This window comes from Thermobia domestica, chromosome 1 (assembly GCF_964235325.1).
Source record: "Thermobia domestica chromosome 1, izTheDome1.hap1.1, whole genome shotgun sequence".
Lineage (NCBI taxonomy): Eukaryota > Metazoa > Arthropoda > Insecta > Zygentoma > Lepismatidae > Thermobia > Thermobia domestica.
In genome coordinates this window covers 314,873,542-314,895,366 of record NC_137454.1, presented here as the reverse complement: position 1 = coordinate 314,895,366, position 21,825 = coordinate 314,873,542, and the positions used below count along the sequence as shown (strand labels likewise).

The window sequence follows — 21,825 nt, the reverse complement described above, 5'->3', positions numbered from 1 at the left end:
TACCCCTAAAAGGGAACGAGGTGGAACACCCAAATTTATCATAATAATACATGTTAAGGTCCGGTACTATAATACCAAATATATAAAATGAGCAATTTCCAAAATTTAAGGGGTGGGCCAAAGTACCCCTCCAGGGTGCACAAATGTACCTATGTCTTATGATAGGGAATAGACCCCTATACATAACCATATAACCATATAAGGTAATAGAACCTCATCCAAGAGGATAAATTGGGCCAAAAGACCAAACACGTGGTACAACGTATAGCTTACGTTTATATTTTGACAATTTTGTACCCCTAAAAGGGAACGAGGTGGAACACCCAAATTTATCATAATAATACATGTTAAGGTCCGGTACTATAATACCAAATGTTTAAATTGGGCAATTTCCAAAATTTAAGGGGTGGGCCAAAGTACCCCTCCCAAATTTTTAAAGGAGTGCACAAATGTACCTATGTCTTATGATAGGAATAGACCCCTATACATAACCATATAACCATATAAGGTAATAGAACCTCATCCAAGAGGATAAATTGGGCCAAAAGACCAAACACGTGGTACAACGTATTGCTTACGTTTATATTTTGACAATTTTGTACCCCTAAAAGGGAACGAGGTGGAACACCCAAATTTATCATAATACATGTTAAGGTCCGGTACTATAATACCAAATGTTTAAATTGGGCAATTTCCAAAATTTAAGGGGTGGGCCAAAGTACCCCTCCCAAATTTTTAAAGAAGTGTACAAATATACCGATATCTTATGAAAGGGAATGGACCCCTATGCATGACCATATAACCATATAAGGTAATAACATCTCATCAAAGGGGATAAAATCGACCAAAAATCAAACACGTGGTATAACGTATTGCTTACGTTTATATTTTGGCAATTTTGTGCCCCTGGAAGGAAACGAGGTGGACCGCCCAAATTTATCATGATACATATTAGGGTCCTGTACTATAATATCCAATGTTTAAATTGGTCAATTTCCAAAATTTAAGGGGTGGGCCAAGGTACTCCTCCCAAATTTTTCAAGGGGTGCATTAATATACCCATATGTTATGAAAAGTAATGGACCCCTGTATACGTCCATATAACTATATAGGGTAATAATACCTCATCAAAGGGGATAAATTAGGTCAAAAAACCCCGAAATTTAAATTTTTGGCAATTTTTTACCCATGAAAGGAAACGACATAGACACCCAATACTGATAGAGGTACATACTATGGTCCTAGGCTACCACACCAAATTTTTAGATTTGGCAATTTCCAAAATTTAAGGGGGGTGGTCCTATGTACCCCTAAAAGGGAATGAGGTGGACCACCCAAATTTATCATAGTACATATTAGGGTCCTATACTATAATACCCAATGTTGAAATTGGGCAATTTCCAAAATTGAAGGGGTGGGCCAAGGTACCCCTCCCAAAAATTTAAAGGGGTGCATTAATATACCCATGTCTTATGAAAGGTAATGGACCCCTGTATACGCCCATATAACTATATAGGGTAATAACACCTCATCAAAGGGGATAAATTAGGTCAAAAACCTCCGAAATTTGAATTTTTGGCAATTTTTTACTCATGAAAGGGAACGACATAGACACCCAATACTAATAGAGGTACATACTATGGTCCTAGGCTACTATACCAAATTTTTAGATTTGGCAATTTCCAAAATTTAAGGGGGGTGGTCCTATGTACCCCTGCCAAAATTTAGGGGTGGGCCAAGGTACCCCTGCCAAAATTTAGAGGGGGTGGTCCTATGTACCCCTAGGTCATTGACCCCGGCCAGGGACCATGGGTCCTGAGGCAGGGACCCAGGGGCCAAAAAGTTTCCTGAAGTGACCCCATTACTACTCACATCCGAGTGACTACACATACAAACAATTCACTAAAATTAGAAGCATTACCAAGAAACTACAGCGACGTAAGTATTTTGAACACGTGGACTCAATTGGCGATTTTACTGTTAGCAACCATAAACTATTTTGGTCTGTAATTGAATCTCGATCGAAATCTCCCGACGAAGCTAGTGATGGTCAAAGACCCGACTTTTTAAATAACTACTTCTGTAAAGCATTTACCGCCCTTTCCCCTACAACCAAACTGTACTAACAACCTATCAGACCTCTCTACCACCCCTGGTAAGGTTTTGGTTCTCTTGAAGTCCCTTTCTCCACATAGATCTTATGGCCCGACAACATTGGTTCTCTCTATCTTAACAAAATTGCTACAGCCATTTCAGTTCCTCTATCCATCCTATTCAATAGATGCTTCAGAGAAGGATATTATCCCGCCAGCTGGAAACTAGCTCATGTGAAGCCAATATATCAATCAGGACTTAAAGATCAAGTATCATCCTATATGCCAATATCTCTTCGTCCTGTAACATCTATTATCTGCGAAAAAAAATCAAAGACAGGTTACTAAAATTCACGTCGCCTTACATTTACACTTCTCAGCACGGCTTTCTACCGAAAAGATCAAGTCTCACAAACTTAAAGTACTCTTCTTTCCTGTGCACTTAAATTGATGAATAATAATACTCAACTAGGTGTGATCTATTTTGATCTCTTTGATTCTGTCAGTCACATTCTTCCTCTCAAGAATCTTTCCAATAGGTTTAATGAATCGTGGCGGACAAAAGTCTTTGACCAGGTAATGGCGATTGCTTAGAAACAAATGCAGAGTATGAGAATTAAATCTGCCATATCTGTAGTTTCGTGAACCAAAGACTTAACAACAACCCAAGTTATTAATATAAATTTTGCCGAAGATTATTCACTTATATCATAATAAAAGAAATACGAAAGACGTTTTGAATCGAAGAAATATAACATACAACTTTGCAAGTGTAGTCAAAGAAACCTAACGTAACCAGACTAACGACGAATCGTTTACCGCGTGATGATCGCGGTTCAGTGGTCAAGGCGCTTGACCAATAATCTGGAGGATCTTGGTTCGAATCCACGTTGGTCAATTTTCTTTTACTTTAGGATTTTTGATGGCGATTGATCGGCGATGACATACGTTTTATTATATTCAGATATTTGAATACTCGGACGTTTCAATACTTGAACTATCAAATCTTCAGGAACAATAATAGTAATAATAACAAAACTAATATTAATTATTACTATCTCGTATTAGGTCATACCATTACAAGCAGAAACGTGACATTTGGAAAGAATATTTTGGTTTTGTTTAACGTTGCACACGAGAAGAGGAATTTCTCATCTCGTTTTTAAAACAAACAAAAAACATGACAATTAACATTTTACATTCGAGACGGGACAAGACTAACTCAAATTATCGTCTCGGTTTGGAGATGAGAATCGAGACGAGACGAAAAATATCGTAAACATTTCTCGTCTTGTCTCGATTCTCGAAATAGTGCATGTTCTTTAAGTAACAATCGCTCTGTAGACTGAAACTTATAGGCTATTTTGTTACTTTGTATTTCAGAGTTCATTGAATTCTGAGGGAGGAAAAGGTGTCAGCTCCTGGACAATACGACAATCGAACCTTCGGATGCCTTAACAGAAACTAAGTAGAATTTGTCTTCATCACGATACATAGTAACGCCCTTTCTTTGGGTAAAAGACTTTAGATTATGTATGCGTTATATTGATATTATAACAAAATATGCACACAAATATAAAAAGAATAGTTCCTATTTACAAATTTGGTTGAACAGATATATGGAACGTGTTGGAAATGGCAATCAAAAATATTATTATTATTTCTAGTAAAAGCGGAAGAACTTAGAAACAATTCCACAATGAAACAATAACCTTTCAGACACATTTATGACTCATACTTTATGTATTCATGAATTGTTTGCTAAACACGTTAAGTTTTTAGAGAGTATGAATCGAGATTGTAGACTGTGACTCATGTTGTTAGTCGTTCTCCTGTGAAGGAAGTAGTTTCAACTCTAACTTGTAAGAACAAGAGAAATTGACTATTTTTCATGTTAATATACGGCAGAAATATCAACATTGTTAAGGATAAAATTTTTCTGAATTTCCTCACAGGGAATCGTTCCGTGGATTCCTAAGATACGAAACGAATGCTCAAGCCACTGCCCTAAGACTGCTGTGTTAAATAAGAGTCAAGAAACACTCGCCTATTTAGCAAATCGACACGTTTAGGATTCAAATATTTTATTAACGATAAAACACTGATTTCGGTCATGATAGTTTACTATAGTGCAGAGAATTCAAATTTAAATTAAAAAAGACTTACAAACAAGCAAGAACATGAAGGATAAAGTGGTCTTAAAGAGTTATTCGAATCTTTAACCTGGAGCCTCAAACCACTCTTTTTTCTGATACACCGAAAGTATCTCCGTAATTTATCTCTATTATATTCGGTTATTCTCGTTTTAGTTATTCTCAGTAACCCTAAACAAGAGGGACACCAACACAGATACATCGAGGACATTTAATATTTCAAAGGCTCTCCCACCGGGAATCAAAACTGAGATCCCGTCTACTAAAGTATCTGATGGGTGGAGTACCTGGTTCGTTCCCAAAGCAAGTAAGCTTGAGACGGACAACATCGTCCTCGAGGGTTTTCTGGGGACAGTCCCACTTTCTCTTTCCACCAATTTGTACATCATAATTTACCTGGTTTAATCATAGTCTTGCTCAACCTAGCAGGCATAATTGTCGGGCACTAAACGTAAAGATTACATTTTCAAGCTGTTAATCCAAAGCAATCCGAACCGAAAAATAGTTATATTTTTTGGTCATTAACGTGTTTTCACAAAAAATATATATAGAGAGAAAATATGGGGAATCGTAATTCCATTCAAAAGTGAAAGAGCAGACTCATAATACATTAACCTAAATCCAAACCATTACATATTGTTTGAAGCTTTTCAAAATATATACGGATATTCTGAAAAGTGGCAATATAGTGACAGATTTCAAACAAAACTTAACCAAATTTCGGTTCGTTTTCTGAAATAAACGGACACATTCTGTTTCAAGCTTAAACCGAACCCAAACCAGTTAACCGAGTCGTGAGTCAATGAAAATTTGCCCCACGACCCATCACCGATCGTGATCCACTCTCACCCACCACCCACCATTAACCACTCCGACCCACCACCCACCATGAACCAGTGACCCACAAAAACACATCGTCATCAACTCTGACATATGATGCACAGCCTCTTCTGTACCGACTAAAGAGTTTACACTTATAATAAAACCAGGTTGTGAAATTTTAACTAATCGGAGTTTGAATTTCTACGGTCAATCGCTCAAGGACCGCTCTATTACAATAAAGATGGATCTGACGTTTACGATATAAAATGGTAAAGTGTTTGTCATTGGTAAAATTCCATAATTTAATTTATCATTGTCTAATTATTTCTTTGTTGAATTACAACGATACTTTTCAGTCGATAACGGATGAAATTTTTAAAGATCCAAATGAAGGTAAGTAGACCAACGTACGGAAGCTTACATTATAAATTTTATGTCTATTTTTCTCACAACTTTACGGGTTGATTGTCTTGTGCTCTAAGCGCTCCATATAATAAACAAGCTTCAGCAATTATTATAGTAGAAAGCGCATGATATACATATATGGATATATGATACGAGGCACTGTATTGTTTCTTTCTCAACTACGAGTAATATCGATCGTTTATGATTATTATTACAAACTAACCCGCTATCAATTTACCATATATAGAAAGTGCCGCCCCTCCCCATAAAGGAGAACCTTAAAAATTCTAGAAAACGTTTTGTTCATTTTCAATAAAGAGTTAGTATACTGAATTTCAGCTCCTTAAGTTGAACGGCTTGTGAGATACTCAATTGTGTTCACAAAAATTCAAATCCCCAATATCCCTTAGGAAATTATTATAATGCAAGCAATATGGTAACACCCCAGTTTGGATTAAGGCCTAACTTTATACCAAACTTCACTTTATTTGACTGCCATTTGGCCGTGATGATTAGGCACACATAGTTACATTTAATGTTTTATATAATTTATATATTGCAGTGATTCAAAAATGTATTTTTCCAGTGGTTATCTCCTCTTAAAACTTACAGGCTGTGTGTCTGAAAAGCCAAGTAGTAGTATAAATCCTATTGCTATTATTACAATTACAAATATCAATATCCAAAATGCCTCAAGTTTCATTTTTTCACTTAGAGATACTCAGGTAAGTAAACAGAAACAAATGAGAAAGAGAAATGGAGGCCTTGAAAGTAAAACGTAGACAAATTCACCAGTGTTCAGACGCATATTTTAAAATCACGCTCGACTCTACTCATAGGAGCTAAATACGCGGTTCTGGTTAGTTGGAGTTATCAGTTTCTCGCCCCGTACTATAAATATAGTAGAAATCAAATGACTGCTACTGGTGGTCTTCGTGGGTGAGCATACTAGCGCAATGAGCTAGTAATTATAATTGCTTTTGGTGTGGGTTCAAACCCGGGCCAAGAAAATTTTGTTATTTTTATATAAAAATACTCAAAAAATTATTTACTTACCTTACATGTGTAATTTTGCTATACGATCCCACTGTATAAGTAGTAGTAGTAGTAGTAGTAGTAGTAGTAGTAGTAGTAGTAGTAGTAGTAGTAGTAGTAGTAAGAGTAGTAGTAGTAGTAGTAGTAGAAATGCGTTAGAAGCCCCACGGGGCTCATTTTGTTCCATCTTGACTGCCATGATATAAAATTAACCTCAACCTCAATTGCTACTATAATACACAATACATACACCAGAAGGTTTGCACAATCGCAAGCTGCAACCAATCAGAAACGTGTTTTAGTTTTAGTTTTTATGGCTAGAGTCGAGGGTGAAGAAAGATATGCTGTTCAGAAGATGCTGTCTACAATGAAGTGAGCAGAGTTGGTCGGTGGGTCACAGTAGAACATGGTGGGTGGTGTGTCGCAGTGGATCATGGTAGGTGGTTGATCGAGGCGGGTCACGGTGGGTGGTTGGTCGCAGTGGATCACATGCTGTTAACCCACGACCCACTCAGAAAACTCAACCCACTTGATCCACCGACCCACTCCAACTATGGTGGAACACGTCTAGTACTTAGATTGTAGTTGATGTTACTATGGTCTCGTGAAATCAACACCCATTATGTAGTTCAAACTTGGAGATAAAACCCTATAGTCCGCTCTTTTTGCCCATATATATAAGGTGTTAATGAACTAGACCGTGAAACTGTAAGAGGTGATTCCTCACGTCAAAATAAGTCAAAAAGTTTCTGTTGACCTGTGGGAAAATTGCATAGTTTCAGAGCTATCACTGTTTGAATCGCGAAAAAAATTTAAGAGGCCCTATTTCGAATTCGAGAAATCGTGGAGTGGCGATTCTTATCAGCGTAAAGGAAGTCATACCTACACAATCCAAAAATGCATATTTCATTAATGGTCAATGGGTGTGATGAATATTTCCTGCAGGGTGAAATTCCCAGACATGCCATCAACCAATTTTCAGATATGCTCTGATTTTATGATTGGTCCAAAGTAGGCAAACGATATGTCTTGGCAGCCGTAACACGGAAACCTTTGGCGCGAAGTCGGAAGTGTTAAGAATCGTCAACAGCACGGTCTCTTGTAGTCGGAAAAAAGAATGCTGCGATTTTTTCCTTCAAGCTTATAAGTGAAGAAAACGTGAAATATATCATGACGAAATACGCTATTCCGAACAAAAAAAACATGGAGCTGCAGGTTCTCAACGCTTCCGACTTCATTCCGAAACATTGGATGTCGATTGGTGTCAAGGCTTACCTCCTCTCTACTTTGGACTCTCCATGAAATCACATCTGAAAACTCTATTGAGAGGATATTTGAGAATTATACCTTGCACGGAATACTCTGTCCCCCCTTTGAAAATTGATGTAATATGCATTTTTGGATTGTGTATGCGTAACTTCCTTCACGCTGATAAGGACCACCATCAACAGTTTCTGGAATTCGAAATATGGCCTGTTGAAATTTAGCTTTTTCGCGATTTTGAACAACCCTAGCTCTGACAATATGGACTTTTCGCCCATAGGTTTATATGAACTTTTTTTCTTACTTTAATGTAAGAGAAATCACCTCTTACAATTTGTCGATATAGTCCATTAACACCCTATATATATATATATATATATATATATATATATATATATATATATATATATATATATATATATATATATATATATATATATATATATATATATATTTAAAAGGTCCATAGCTCCAAAACTATGGGACACGTTTCACACATTTACGAGGGTATCCCCAGAAAACCCACGAGCACGATATTGAACATCTCAAACTTACTTCCCTTGGGAACGAACTTACTTACCTTGATTTCGGACTTTATAAATTTCACCCGTTTTTCCCTGAAAAGTATCGTCAACAAGGAAATAATTAGAACATGGTAATTTAATTGAAATTCATCGTAATTTTACCCATGACAAACACTTTACCATTTTACATCGTAAACGTTAGATCCATCGTTATTGTAACAAAGTGGTCCTTGAGCGATTGGCCGTAGAAATTCAAACTCCGATTAGTTATAATTTCACAACCTGGTATTATTATGAGTGTAAACTCTTTAGTCGGTTGAGAAGAGGCCGTGGATCATGTGTTAAAGTTGATGAAAATATGTTATGGTGGGCGGTGGGACAAGGTGGGTCGTGGGTCAGAGTGGGTCACGGTGGGGTGGTGAGTTAGCCGGTCGCAGGTCACGGTGGGTCAGGGGTCAGTGGGTCGTGGGTCAAGTTTTCACGGACTCACGACTCGGTTAACTGGTTTGTGTTCAGTTTAAGCTTGAAACAGATTGTGTCCATTTCTTTCAGAGAACGAACCGAAATTTGGTTAAGTTTTGTTTGAAATCTGTCACTATATTGCCACTTTTCAGAATATCCGTATATATTTTGGAGAATTTCCAAACGATATGTAATGTTTTAGTTTTAGGTTCAGGTATTATCAGTCTGCTCTTTCACTTTTGAATGGAATAACGATTCCCTATGTTTTCTCTTTATATATTTTTTGTAAAAACATGTTAATGAGCAATAGAAAATATTACTGTTTTTCGGTTCGGATTAAATGTAATCTTGAAAATGTAATCTTTATGTTTAATGTCCGACGATTATCCTTGTTAGGTTGAAGAAGACTATGATTAAACCAAGTGAATTATGATGTACTAATTGGTAGATTGAGAAAGTGGGACTGTCCCCAGAAAACCCTCGAGGACGATGTTGTCCGTCTCAAGCTTACTTGCTTTGGGAACGAACCAGGTACTCCACCCATCAGATAGTTTAGTAGGCGGAATCTCAGTTTCGATTCACGGTGGGAGAGCCTTTGAAATATTAAATGTCCTCGATGTATCTGTGTTCGTGTCCCTCTTGTTCAAGGTTATTGGAAATAACTAAAACGAGAATAACCGAATATAATAGAGATAAGTTACGGAGATATTTTTGGTGAATCAGAAAAAAGAGTGGTTTGAGGCTCCAGGTTAAGGATTCGAATTACTCTTTAAGACCACTTTATCCTTCATGTTCTTGTGTGTTTATAAGTCTTTTTTTAATTTAAATTTGAATTCTCTGCACTATAGTAAACTATCATGACCGAAATCAGTGTTTTATCGTTAATAAAATATTTGAATCCTAAACGTGTCGATTTGCTACATAGACGAGTGTTTCTTGACTCTTATTTAACACAGCAGTCTTAGGGCAGTGGCTTGAGCATTCGTTTCGTAACTTAGGAGTCCGCGGATCGATTCCCTGTGAGGAAATTAAGAAAATTTTTATCCTTAACAATGTTGATATTTCTGCCGTATATTAACATGAAAAATAGTCAATTTCTCTTGTTCTTACAAGTTAGAGTTGAAACTACTTCCTTCACAGGAGAACGACTAACAACATGACGTCACAGTCTACAATCTCGATTCGTACTCTCTAAAAACTTAACGTGTTTAGCAAAGAATTCATAAATACATAAAGTATGAGTTATAAATGTGTCTGAAACGTTATTGTTTCATTGTGGAATTGTTTTTGAGTTCTTCAGCTTTTACTAGAAATAATAATAATATTTTCGTTTGTCATTTCCAATACGTTCCATATATCTGTTCAACCAAAATTTGTAAATAGGAACTATTCTTTTTATATTTGTGTGCATATTTTGTTAAAATATCAATATAACGCATACATAATCTAAAATCTTTACCCAAAGAAAGGGCATTACTATGTATCGTCATGAAGACAAATTCTACTTAGTTTCTGTTAAGGCATCCGAAGGTTCGATTGTCGTATTGTCCAGGAGCTGACACCTTTTCCCCCTTCTTTTCCTTCCAAAGTATCTGCTTTAAGGCAATTCATAATTATAGAGGGGTCCAAAAATTTCTTTCCATTTTTCTTAACTTCAATATGCTTATTTGCATTTTAATAGGGCGTAATATTGAGGTCTCAAATATTCAGTAATAATAATAATAATAATAATAATAATAATAATAATAATAATAATAATAATAATAATAATAATAATAATAATAATAATAATAATATAGAAAATAATTTCCGTATGAGGGCAGATTGTATTAAAATCTATAAAATCGCTCCTAGCATTAGGAAAAAGTTACAAAATTGTCGGCATTGGACAGAAGTGTCAGGATCATCAGGATATATTCTCTGCATACGTCCCTACAACTAGCTAAATGTTAAACGGAAAGTTTCCAGGCAAATTTCATGTAGAAAGTAGGGCTACTGAACTCACAAGAGTTCTAAGAAAATTTGTTTTTAAGTAATGGTTATGCCGGCTAAGGTACAGAAGACGTCGATGATAAGGGAACCGGTCAAAACCCCCACAGCCAAAACACCCACACTCAAGAAATGTCAAAACACCCACACAAACGGTCATAACCCCCACACAAATGGACAAATCTCCAAAATACACGAACGGTCATAACACCCACAGCCAAAACCCCCACACTGGTAATCGGTGATAACCTCCAACGGTCATAACTCCCACACAAATGGACAAAACAGCCACACATAGCAACGGTCACAATCCCCACATAAATGGACAAAACCCACACACAAATGGACAAAACCCCCACATGCAGAAATTGTCACAACTGCCACACAAATGGACAAAACCCTCACAGAATCGGACAAATCTCCCACACTCTGAAATGATTCTGGTTGCATGTCTTGCCCTTGTACTTTTTAATAACATTTTTTATTCCACTTAAACTGATGTTGCAACTATTCTTCTTGCAATGTTTTCTAATGACATAAACACTAAAGTGGGCGTCATAAAGAGCCGCAACAAAGACGTGCAATCACGATCATTTCAGAGTGTGGGGGATTTGTCCATTTGTGTGGCAGTTGTGACAATTTCTGCATGTGGGAGTTTTGTCCATTTGTGTGGGGGTTTTGTCCATTTATGTGGGGATTGTGACCGTTGCTATGTCTGGCTGTTTTGTCCATTTGTGTGGGAGTTATGACCGATTACCAGTGTGGGGGTTTTGGCTGTGGGGGTTATTACCGTTCGTGTATTTGGGAGATTTGTCCATTTGTGTGGGGGTTATGACCGATCGTGTGGGCATTTTGACATTTCTTGAGTGTGGGGGTTTTGGCTGTGGGAGTTATGACCGTTCGTGTATTTGGGAGATTTGTCCATTTGTGTGGGGGTTATGACCATTTGTGTGGGCGTTTTGACATTTCTTGAGTGTGGGTGTTTTGGCTGTGGGGGTTTTGACCTAGACCCGATGATAAGAATGAAAGAAATTTTGGAGTAAAAAAAGTGGGAGGAAGCGGAACCCGGAGAAAACCTACATACACGGTATTTGCCCAGCACAATGCCTACTAGGCAGGAGCTGGGTGGAACAGATTGATCCACTTATTTCACAACACTTCAGTAATAATAATAATAATAATAATAATAATAATAATAATAATAATAATAATAATAATAATAATAATAATAATAATAATGGTATTAAAAGTTTTATAGTTGTCCTCAAATTTGGCAAAACTTACTTTAAAGTAGAGGTTTCGGGGAAGGGGTTCCGTATCTTCAAGATACACCTCTGCAACTACCCAAATTTTAAACTAAAACGTTCCACTAAAGTTTCATGTAGAAAGTATTCTACTGTATGTTTTACTGAAAATAACTGTAATAAAAATAACTGAATATCACGCAACAGTAAGGCATATAATATACTAATTTTTAGGATATGCAGAGGTAGGTATAAAAGCTTTGCTACAAAAATACCTACACAGACCATAATTCAATGCACTCTGAAATACGAAGTAACAAAATAGCCTATAAGATTCAGTCTACAGAGCAATTGTTATTTAAACAATGGACATACACTATTTCGAGAATCGAGACAAGACGAGAAATGTTTACGATATTTTTCGTCTCGTCTTGATTCTCATCTCCAAACCGAGACGATAATTTGAGTTAATCTTGTCCCGTCTCGAATGTAAAATGTTAATTGTCAGGTTATTTTGTTTGTTTTAGAAACGAGATGAGAAATTCCTCTTCTCGTGGGCAACGTTAAACAAAACCGAAATATTCTTTCCAAATGTCACGTTTCTGCTTGTAATGGTATGACCTAAGCGATAATTAGTTTCTAGCTTTTAATCTTCTACGATAGTTTATTATTATTACTATTATTACTCCTGAAGATTTCATAGTTCAAGGATTGAAACATCCGAGTATTCAAATGTCTGAATATAATAAAACGTATGTCATCGCAGATCAATCGCCATCAAAAATCCTAAAGTAAAAGGAAATTGCCCTACGTGGATTCGAACCAAGAACCTCCAGATTATTGGTCAAGCCCTTGACCACTGAACCGCCATCACTACGCGGCAAACAATTCATCTTTAGTCTGGTTACGTTAGGTTTCTTTGACTCCACTTGCAAAGTTGTATGTTATATTTCTTCGATTCAAAACGTCTTTCGTATTTCCTTTATGATGATATAAGTGAATAATCTTCGGCAAAGGTTATATTAATAACTTGAGTTGTTCTTAAACCTTTGGTTCACAAGTTTGCTTCTTTTCCACACGAAACTACAGATATGGCAGATTTAATTCTGATACTCTGCATTTGTTTCAAAGCAGTTGCCATTACCTGGTCAAAGACTTATATCCGCCACGATACATGGTGAATTTCTCCCTTTAATCAACAGTTGCCTGGAGGGCCCTAAACACAAAATTGTTCTTTTAGGGGCGACTTCTAACCCCCAACCTGTGATCTCGGGGGTGCCTCAAAGATGCGTACTAGGGTCCCTGCTACTTGTCCTGTATATGGACGACCTCTACTCTCACTTATCAGGTAATCCTAGTGGCCTTTTACTTTTTCTGAAGATTGTAAGTTATATAGAGAAGTATCATGTTTCTATGACACGATTGCCCTACAGAAAGTTATAAATTATCTTGTAGGCTGGTGTGAAATATGGCAACTGAAACTTAACAGTAAGAAATGTGACAGTATTAGAATTACTCTGAAATAGTCTCCTGTCCCCTCCAAATACCATATTAACGATTCGCCTATGACACATTCTGCTAGTCATAATGATCTTGGTATCATCTTTGATTCAAAACTCTCGTTCTCTGACCATATCTCCTCAATAGTTAAGAAATCAATGCGTATGCTTGGGCTTCTTTACCGATTCACTGAACTACGCACTGTATCATCATTAGCAACGTTCTATAAAACTCTAATAGCACCCAAGATCGAATACTGCTCTCCCATATGGGCATGGCCGCACCTACACATCTCTTTAAACTTGAGTTTGTTCTCAATTTCTTTATTGCAATAGTACGTTTTCGTTTTCCCTCATTTCGAATATTACCTAAGGAGGAAATTTTGGGATATCTTAATATCCAGACGCCCGGAGTACGCAGCAATAACTCTGACCTGAAGTTTCTTCATAAGATAGTTAATGGAAACATAAGATCAGAAACTCTAATTCAACAACTATCCTTACGTGTCCTTTCTCGCAAAACCCGGAGTACCTGCCTATTTCATCTTGCATGCCCTAGGTTGACAATTATACAGAGGTCTCTTTTTCACAGAGTACCGAACTATTATAATAATGTAACTAGTGAGGTGGACATTTTTCCGAGCTACCTGGTATTTGAAAGAGCAATAAAACGCATGCTGGTCAAATAATATTATAACTTGTGCACTCATTGTCGATATCAGGCCCGTGCTGGGGTACTAACGAGGGCGGTGAACAAGTCTACCAAAAGGGCACCCATACAAATGTGAATACGTATATTATATATAATATGATGTAACTTAATTAATGTAGTAAATGTCTGGAGATGATTCTGATTCCGAGATAAAGCGAAAAAGTATAGATGATCCTGGGTGTGGAAATGCCTCGGAGCTATGACCACCCGAAAATTTTCGGAAAAATGTAAAACAGCCATACTCGAGAACAAAATATCGGATCGAAATCGGACCAAAACGAATTTCCATTATTTTTACTCGAAGATTCCATTAGTGTACAATCGGATGTAGTGCAGTGGCGGTGCAAGGGTGACTCACAAAGAAACTGGAGTATTCCTTCCTGTATTTTATCAAAGCTGAATGAGGAAACTGAACAAGTATAAGGTTTCAACACTTAGAATTCGAAAGAAAGAGAGGTATAATTGTGTGATTGATTTATTTTGTCTCAACACAGAATAAACCTTCGTAAGAAGAACTTAATTGAAAAGAAATCTTTAACACATCACAGTTATATCTTATAGGTTAATGGAAATGGAAGAAAAATGAAGGGCTTCCTGTCCAAGTTGAGTGTGTGTGAAAATGGAAAAATTACTTTGATCCATATTAGGTTTATAACGAGTGTGCATGAGACAGTCAGGCAGCAAAGATCATGTTTGATGAACGAAAGTACGAGGGATTCTTCATATGACAGCAGTGATTCTTACAAATTATGTGAATACAATTTGAACGAAAGTAAGCTGCATTAAAAGATTTCCTCCTCGTAATACGTAATTCAGAGGAAGATAATAATTTCGAGCACAGAAGCAATGAAAAAGCTGTTGCACGTCTTACACATTGATACAAAAAACGTTTAAAACTACCGACTTATTCTGTTTCGTTCAAAGTAGGATAACTGTGAAATACTCAGCGGTACCTTCTACAGTATTTGTGCAATGCAGTAGACCTATGTGTACACGAGACAGCTGAGAAGAATAATAGTTCACAGTCTGAAATTATCCACCATTGACCGCATTGCAAAGATGACATCGGCAAAGCAAATTTTTCCACATGCGGTCAAACACATCTGAAACTTCGGAGATAATTGCCACAGCTATATTAACTCTAGGAACAAGTTATTCGTGGCTGAAAAGGCGTTTCATACCTCCTCCAAAAAAGAAAAATAAAGAAAAAAAAAGAAAGAAAGAAAGAAAACAAAAGAAAAGAAAAGAAATCAAGGGGTGTGAGGTAAGGTGAATGAGGTGGTCATAACACGGGTCCTTCTCTTGTAATCCAACGATTTGGGAATGTTTCATTCAGGTAGGTATGCATATTCCTGTTAAAATGTGCAGGTGCACTGTTATGCTAGGATCACATCTGCTATCTTATGTTCAAGGGTACATGTTCTAACAATTTTGGGAGAACATTAGGTAAAAATAAGTTATATGTGCTCCCACATATGCGGACTCCGGCTAATCTGTTTTCAACTTCCTCTTGGCTATAGTACGTTTCAGAGTACCTCGCACACGTGCGAAAAAAAAATGAAATTTTTGAGTTTTACGTCCCACGATTATGCCGGGTAGGCTAAAGGAGACGGTGATGATGAGTAATGAATGAAATGGTGGAATGAAGAAAGTGAGAGGAAACGGGAGAACCCCGAGAAAACCCACGCACACGGTGTTTGTCCACCACAAAGTTCACTTGGCGGGAGCAGGTTTTGAACCCGGGACCCCTAGCACCAGAGTTGAACGCTCTACCACTGAGCCACCGCTCGCACACGTGCGGTGACAAAGCACAAACTGATACGAACACTAAATATTCAACTACCTGACACTCGTCATAAAATCAGTGATCTCAAATATTTCTTTTCTTTTCCTGCTTGTTGACATTCCCCTGTGTAAAATGGCAAAATTATGCTGTATCTGGGAATTTGTTCAATAAATAAATAAATAAATTGAGGTGCTTTCGAGGGTTACCCATATTTGTTTAATGTTATGTTGCATTTTGTTGTTAGCTCAAGTATTAAAATGATCACTGATAGGCCTACGCCTATTGAATCTATAGTACACTAACGGAATTAATTGGCTTTTCCTCCATTTTGAAATGGAAATCAACTAATAAGTTTCCCTACTGTGGAAAAAAGTTGACTTTGATTTTGTCAACTAAATTCACTTTGTTATAAGCACAAACATTTTATGTACGATATAGCTAATAAATGTCTCATCATTTACTCTATTTTGCCTAATATTAACGATTAATAACAAGTTGCTATATATATTCTTGTTCTAGACAGTATTGTACAGGGTGTCCGGTAAGGAAGTATGGTTGCTGAGATAAAGAGGGGAAATCTTTTCAGCCCATGAGACCTGCTGAGTTTCTGTTAATTGCGTATAGCACACCATGCAGTTGGTGTAAAGAAGAAAATTATATCCTATTCGAAAGGTAATGAAGTAAGCTTTCCGATGGTGTAAAGATTATTTCAAATACCTAAAGGATATTAAAATTTTTAAAAATCCCTCTAAAATCTCATTTAAAAAAAAAAATCTCCTGTTATTGAATGGGAACACTGTCACTAGAGCAAAAAGTGTGGGTGGATACTGCACTCTATGTCGAGTATGTTAAAGATTCACCTCATTCGTATGAACAGTAATTGAGAAAAGAAAAGACATTTCGATCGCTCAAACTGCATACTAATCTTAAGATGTTCGTTTTTAGAAAATCAAAGAAGGACAAAAGCGGAAATAATATTTTTAATAATATTTTTATTCTTTCTACTTACGTAGTGGAATCTATACAACCTGCAGAAAGCAATATTTTTTTTCTAAATAATAACCAAGTAGCCTAATAAAACTGGACATGGTGTTGGTTTAGTTATTTTTGATTATTAAATATTTCTAAACTGTAACTGATGCATCAAAATACTTACAAAGAAATTACACACGCTGAAAATAAATATTCACACACAATTATTGGGTTTAATTATTTGCTTCTTGTTCAGGTGCTGTAGTTTGATTAACTAAATGTATATTGTTAAAATTTAAAGAGCCTATATTACACTGCTGTAGGGGGTGTATTTTCAAAGGAATACTTACTTGGCCAGAGTAAAGGTGACAAAATCCATAGACTAATTTTTCGCGGTATAAACCAGCAGCAGCATTTTCCATTCTTCGTATCGTATGCATCTTTCGAAGTATTTCAGAACATTCTTCCTTGGAAACACTTATTTTAGCGGGAGGTGGAGTGTCCAACTTAAACAGCTTGTATGGCTGTGGAACAATATCAAAATGAAATTGATAAATACTATGACGAATAAGACAGATCTCAAAGTTTATATTTACAAGCTACGTATTTATTATAGTCACACCTGTTAACTTGACCTCAGTAGCATTACAGTACATCATGGACCATTTTTCTGTGAAGATTTCTGATAATTTCGTCGTAAATTGGCAAATTTGTGATTTTTGTGCCCTTTTAAGATAATTTGTCTTAGATAAGTCATAGAGATAAATAAAAGAATCTTCCTTGTTACAGCTGATAAAAATCGAACCGTGCTTTTTAATGGTTTATAAAAAGTAACATGTTTTTAATGAATACTAAGGTCTCCGCTCGGTGCATTATGGAAGAAATAACCAGAATTTGATTACTTTTTTTTTTTTTTACCAGAAATAGATAGAAATGTCCTCTAAGGGAATGAAAATAGCATAATTTGCCTATTTATGACGAAATTATTGGAAATCTTGACGGAAAAATGGTCTACAATATGCTGTAATGCTACTGGCCTCAGTATTGTAAAGACTGCATTTTCCCGCAAGGTATACATTTGTTATTGCTCTCTACAATTGCTACATGCTTATCTTGGAAGTTGACGCATTGAAGCAACGTTATTCGAGCCCTATTGTTATTGAATTTATTTGTGCATTTTGGACACCTCCACTATCTGACAATATACATGATAATATTTTTTTTCTTAGCAAAAATATTACATTAAAAGCTACTTTCAAAACATGAAGAGGCGATGGCTCTGTTTATTGCCTTATGTTTGTTGTCAGCAAGTGTAAGAATTTCCACCAGGGTCGTATTAAGAAGCTGTGAGGAAAGTTTCGTGGCCCTAAATTAAAATATAAATAATAATAATAAACCATAAATTACTGCTTTATTTTTCGAGATTAAAATAAAACTTGCAGTAAGGTAAAAATAATTATTTTCGAATATTCTACTTTAATTATATTCGGGGAACTTTTATTATTTTAAAGTCTTTGAACAAATTCTCAATCATTACCGTTGTCATTAGTTGTATTATTATTTTTACTTCCGGCACTGAGGTTGTTTTTGACGAACTGTATGTTTTCTACTCCGTTGTACAGGAAGTATAAAGATTTTAGGGACCTCATACGAGTTTCCTGTGTTCTTATTTAGGACTAGTTGAATATACCCATGCTTCGCACGGGGGCTGTATTTGGAAGTCAATGCCTGTGGGAGTATCACCATTGATCTCAGGGACCGCGAAAACTATACATTTAATACTACCTGTAATATCGGTCATTTTGGGGTATTTTTTACATGTGTCGGTCCCCCCGCTGACTCCTGGCTCGCATACAATTGTAACTAAATTTACAAGTCATCGCTAATGGAATGTCACCATTAGGGATGGCCAGACGGATCCGGATCTCGGATATCCGGATCCTATAAGATCCGGATCTTGGATCCGGATCCGAAATTTCGGATCTTAGATCCGGATCCGGAATTTCGGATCTTGGATCCGGATCCGGAATTTCGAATCTTGGATCCGGATCCGAAGTTTTGGATCTTGAATCCGGATCCGAAGTTTCGAATATTGGATTCGGATCCGGATATTCGGTTCCTTTATCCACACCCGAAATTTCGAAGTTCAGATTCGGACTCCTGTTTTGAATATTTTAGGCCTTAGATTGAGACCCAGAACTAAAATATCCATATGTATAAAATTTACTAGGTGAATTTTATCTAACTCAGTGGGAAGACAATTCAATTTAAATGACAAAAGATTACATGAAAATCTCATATTCACATTTTTCGGGGTTAGACCACTGTTGCGCACTCCCCATCATTTAGTCTTTAGTATATCTTTAAACGTACGTACTACAAGTATGCCACTTTCATCTCAAGTCAGTAGTTGTATAGATCTGCCTTTTGTTATATATTAATCGAGTTCGATTGTTTGTGAGACCTATGATAATATTTTCAGAATGAGTTATAACGTTGAAAAACTGCATAGTAATGCTGCATATTTTCTTTGTGCCACATTGGAATTTAATGTAGTCTATCTTATACAGTCGGCTCTTATGATTAATTCAATGATCTGAACTCCTGCAGCATTACGCTAAAATCATGGATGTCTGAATTTTCGTCATCATTTCTATTTTTTTTTAATACGAGCAAAATAAATATCATAAGCGGCATTTTACATAATAGATATAGACGCAGATCAGTCAGTTGATTGCTTAAAGTTTATAGCAAAGCTATTACATTTCTAAGACACTGGCGGCCTTAGGACAAAATCCATGGCTTTCCCATAAAATCTTAAATCTCTCTATATAAAAAGGGCAAAGTCCTGAGTGACTGAGTGAGTGACTGACAGATCACCGTACAGGCGAAATCGCTTAAGCTACAAACTTGAAATTTGGACAGTTTATAGGATTTGTGACGTAGGATACCACTAAGGAAGGACTTTGGGAAATTCGACGAGGAAGGGAGGAAATGGGGTGGAAAATATTGATGATTCTTGACGTTAGATACTTCAAATTTGGTATTTGGGTTTCTCATTGAAAATAATTTGATACTTGTTTAAGTGCTTTTTGATATTTACATTAGAAGGGGCAGGGAAGATGTAGAAAGTAAAAGAACGGGTGGTAATTGCAATTATTGCAATTAGTATAATAATATGCCTATATCTCGGAAACTTAAAGGGTTAGAAACATGGAATTTGGTATTTGGACTTCTCACTTAAAAAAATTAGATACGTACTTCAACGTTTTTTTTGATATGTGGCCCAGAAGGGAAAAAAAGGGCGAGAAGAAAATTAAGTGGGGATTACAATTATTGTATTAATATGTTTAATCCTTTAAGGTTAGAGACTTGAAATTTGGTATTTGCATTTCTCATTGAAAATAATTTGACATGTGTTTCAGTGTTTTTTGACGTTTTAATAAAAAGGAAAAGAAAAGAGATGGAAAGGAAAGAGGGTGGGGATTGTAATTATTATAATAACATGTCGATATCTGGGAACCTCTGAAGGTTAGGAGCATAGAATTTGGTATTTGGGCTTTACATTTGAAATAATTAGGTATGTACTTAAGCGTTTTTTGATGTATGTCTTAGAGGGGAAGAAAAGGGGCGGGGAGAAAACTTTTATATCTTGGAATCCTGGAATGTTAGAGAAATGAAACTTGTTATTTGAACAAAAATTCGTTATGAAATAAAATCCTTGAGTTTTACGTCCCACGCTTATGCCGGTTAGGCTAAAGGAGACGGTGATTGTGAGAAATAAATGAAATGAAGAAAGTGGGAGGAAACGGGAAAACCCTGAGAAAACCTACGAGCACGGTGTTTGTCCTCCACAAAGTCCACACGGCGCGAGCTGGGATCGAACCAGGGACCCCAAGCACCGGAGGTGAACGTTCTACCACTGAGCCACTGAACGGACTCCTGGGGAGGGGGGGCGGATGGATTCTTAGGGGGCGGTTGGGGATGCTAGCAGTGAAAAATTACTTAGATGATCTGAAATTGCCACAAATTACTACTAAAGTACACTGTTAATGGTGGCGCTGGGTAGGGGCGAACGACTTTTCGCCCTCCCCCTGCATCCGCCTATATATTTACATGAATTATATAGCTCCTTATACAACCTATGCAGAGTTAATAGTAGTGGATTACTAATTACAAAGATACGTGTTACTGCTCGAGGCTCCATATGGTATTTTGTATACACATACAGTACATTAATACATTGATTTTGATACATTAATTGCCATTTAGAACTTCATCTCTACTACAATTCTTAATTCTAACTGGAGTGGTACGGTCACAGAGAAACGTATTTTTAAAGAAAGAAAAAAAGCTCATCAAGAGCAAGAAAAGGAAGTTGCTCCTTAATTTGATTTGATCTCTATTTTATGGGCTGTTCTATTAGCAATGGCCTAGCCCATCACGACTAGGAAATGGCCTCATTCAGTGACCACAATAACTCAGAATGAATTAGAAAAGTAAGCAGCCCGAGTCTAATGAAGAAGCTTGGGATTGAGACTAAGGTTTCACCCCAGCATTTGACTAGTGTTACAGAAAACAAAGGACAAATTTCCATCAGGACGACCGCTTTAAAAAAGATTTACTACCTTTTCGGTCAAGTATTTCCAGTAGAATCGAATCTGACAATGAGATTGCTCTCACCTAAGTCGACAGTTTTACTTAATCAAATTTGGAGTCATTGTGACATATTAAGGCACGAAAACCAAATATTAACAGAATGAAGAGAACGCAAGACTGTCACACGATCAGATACCAAAAGTGTCTTAAAATCTTATTTTAAGCATAGGAATGAAAATCACTTTGTCAATAATTTCGAAAATTTTT

General features: G+C 36.6%; 1 protein-coding gene across 5 annotated transcripts in view; it reads right to left on the bottom strand.

Annotated features, from left to right (window-relative positions):
* The window catches only part of LOC145662490 (putative pyruvate dehydrogenase E1 component subunit alpha, mitochondrial), a 138,653-nt gene that overhangs the window by 77,631 nt on the left and 39,197 nt on the right, over positions 1-21,825 (bottom strand). For 4 of the 5 annotated variants that reach the window (XM_081728111.1, XM_081728140.1, XM_081728150.1 and 1 more), the window contains one exon: positions 17,310-17,483. The exons of the other annotated variant lie outside the window; for it this stretch is intronic. In XM_081728111.1, coding sequence (XP_081584237.1) covers positions 17,310-17,483 — 174 coding nt within the window. The remainder of the gene's footprint in view (positions 1-17,309; positions 17,484-21,825) is intronic. 5 annotated transcript variants of the gene reach the window in all.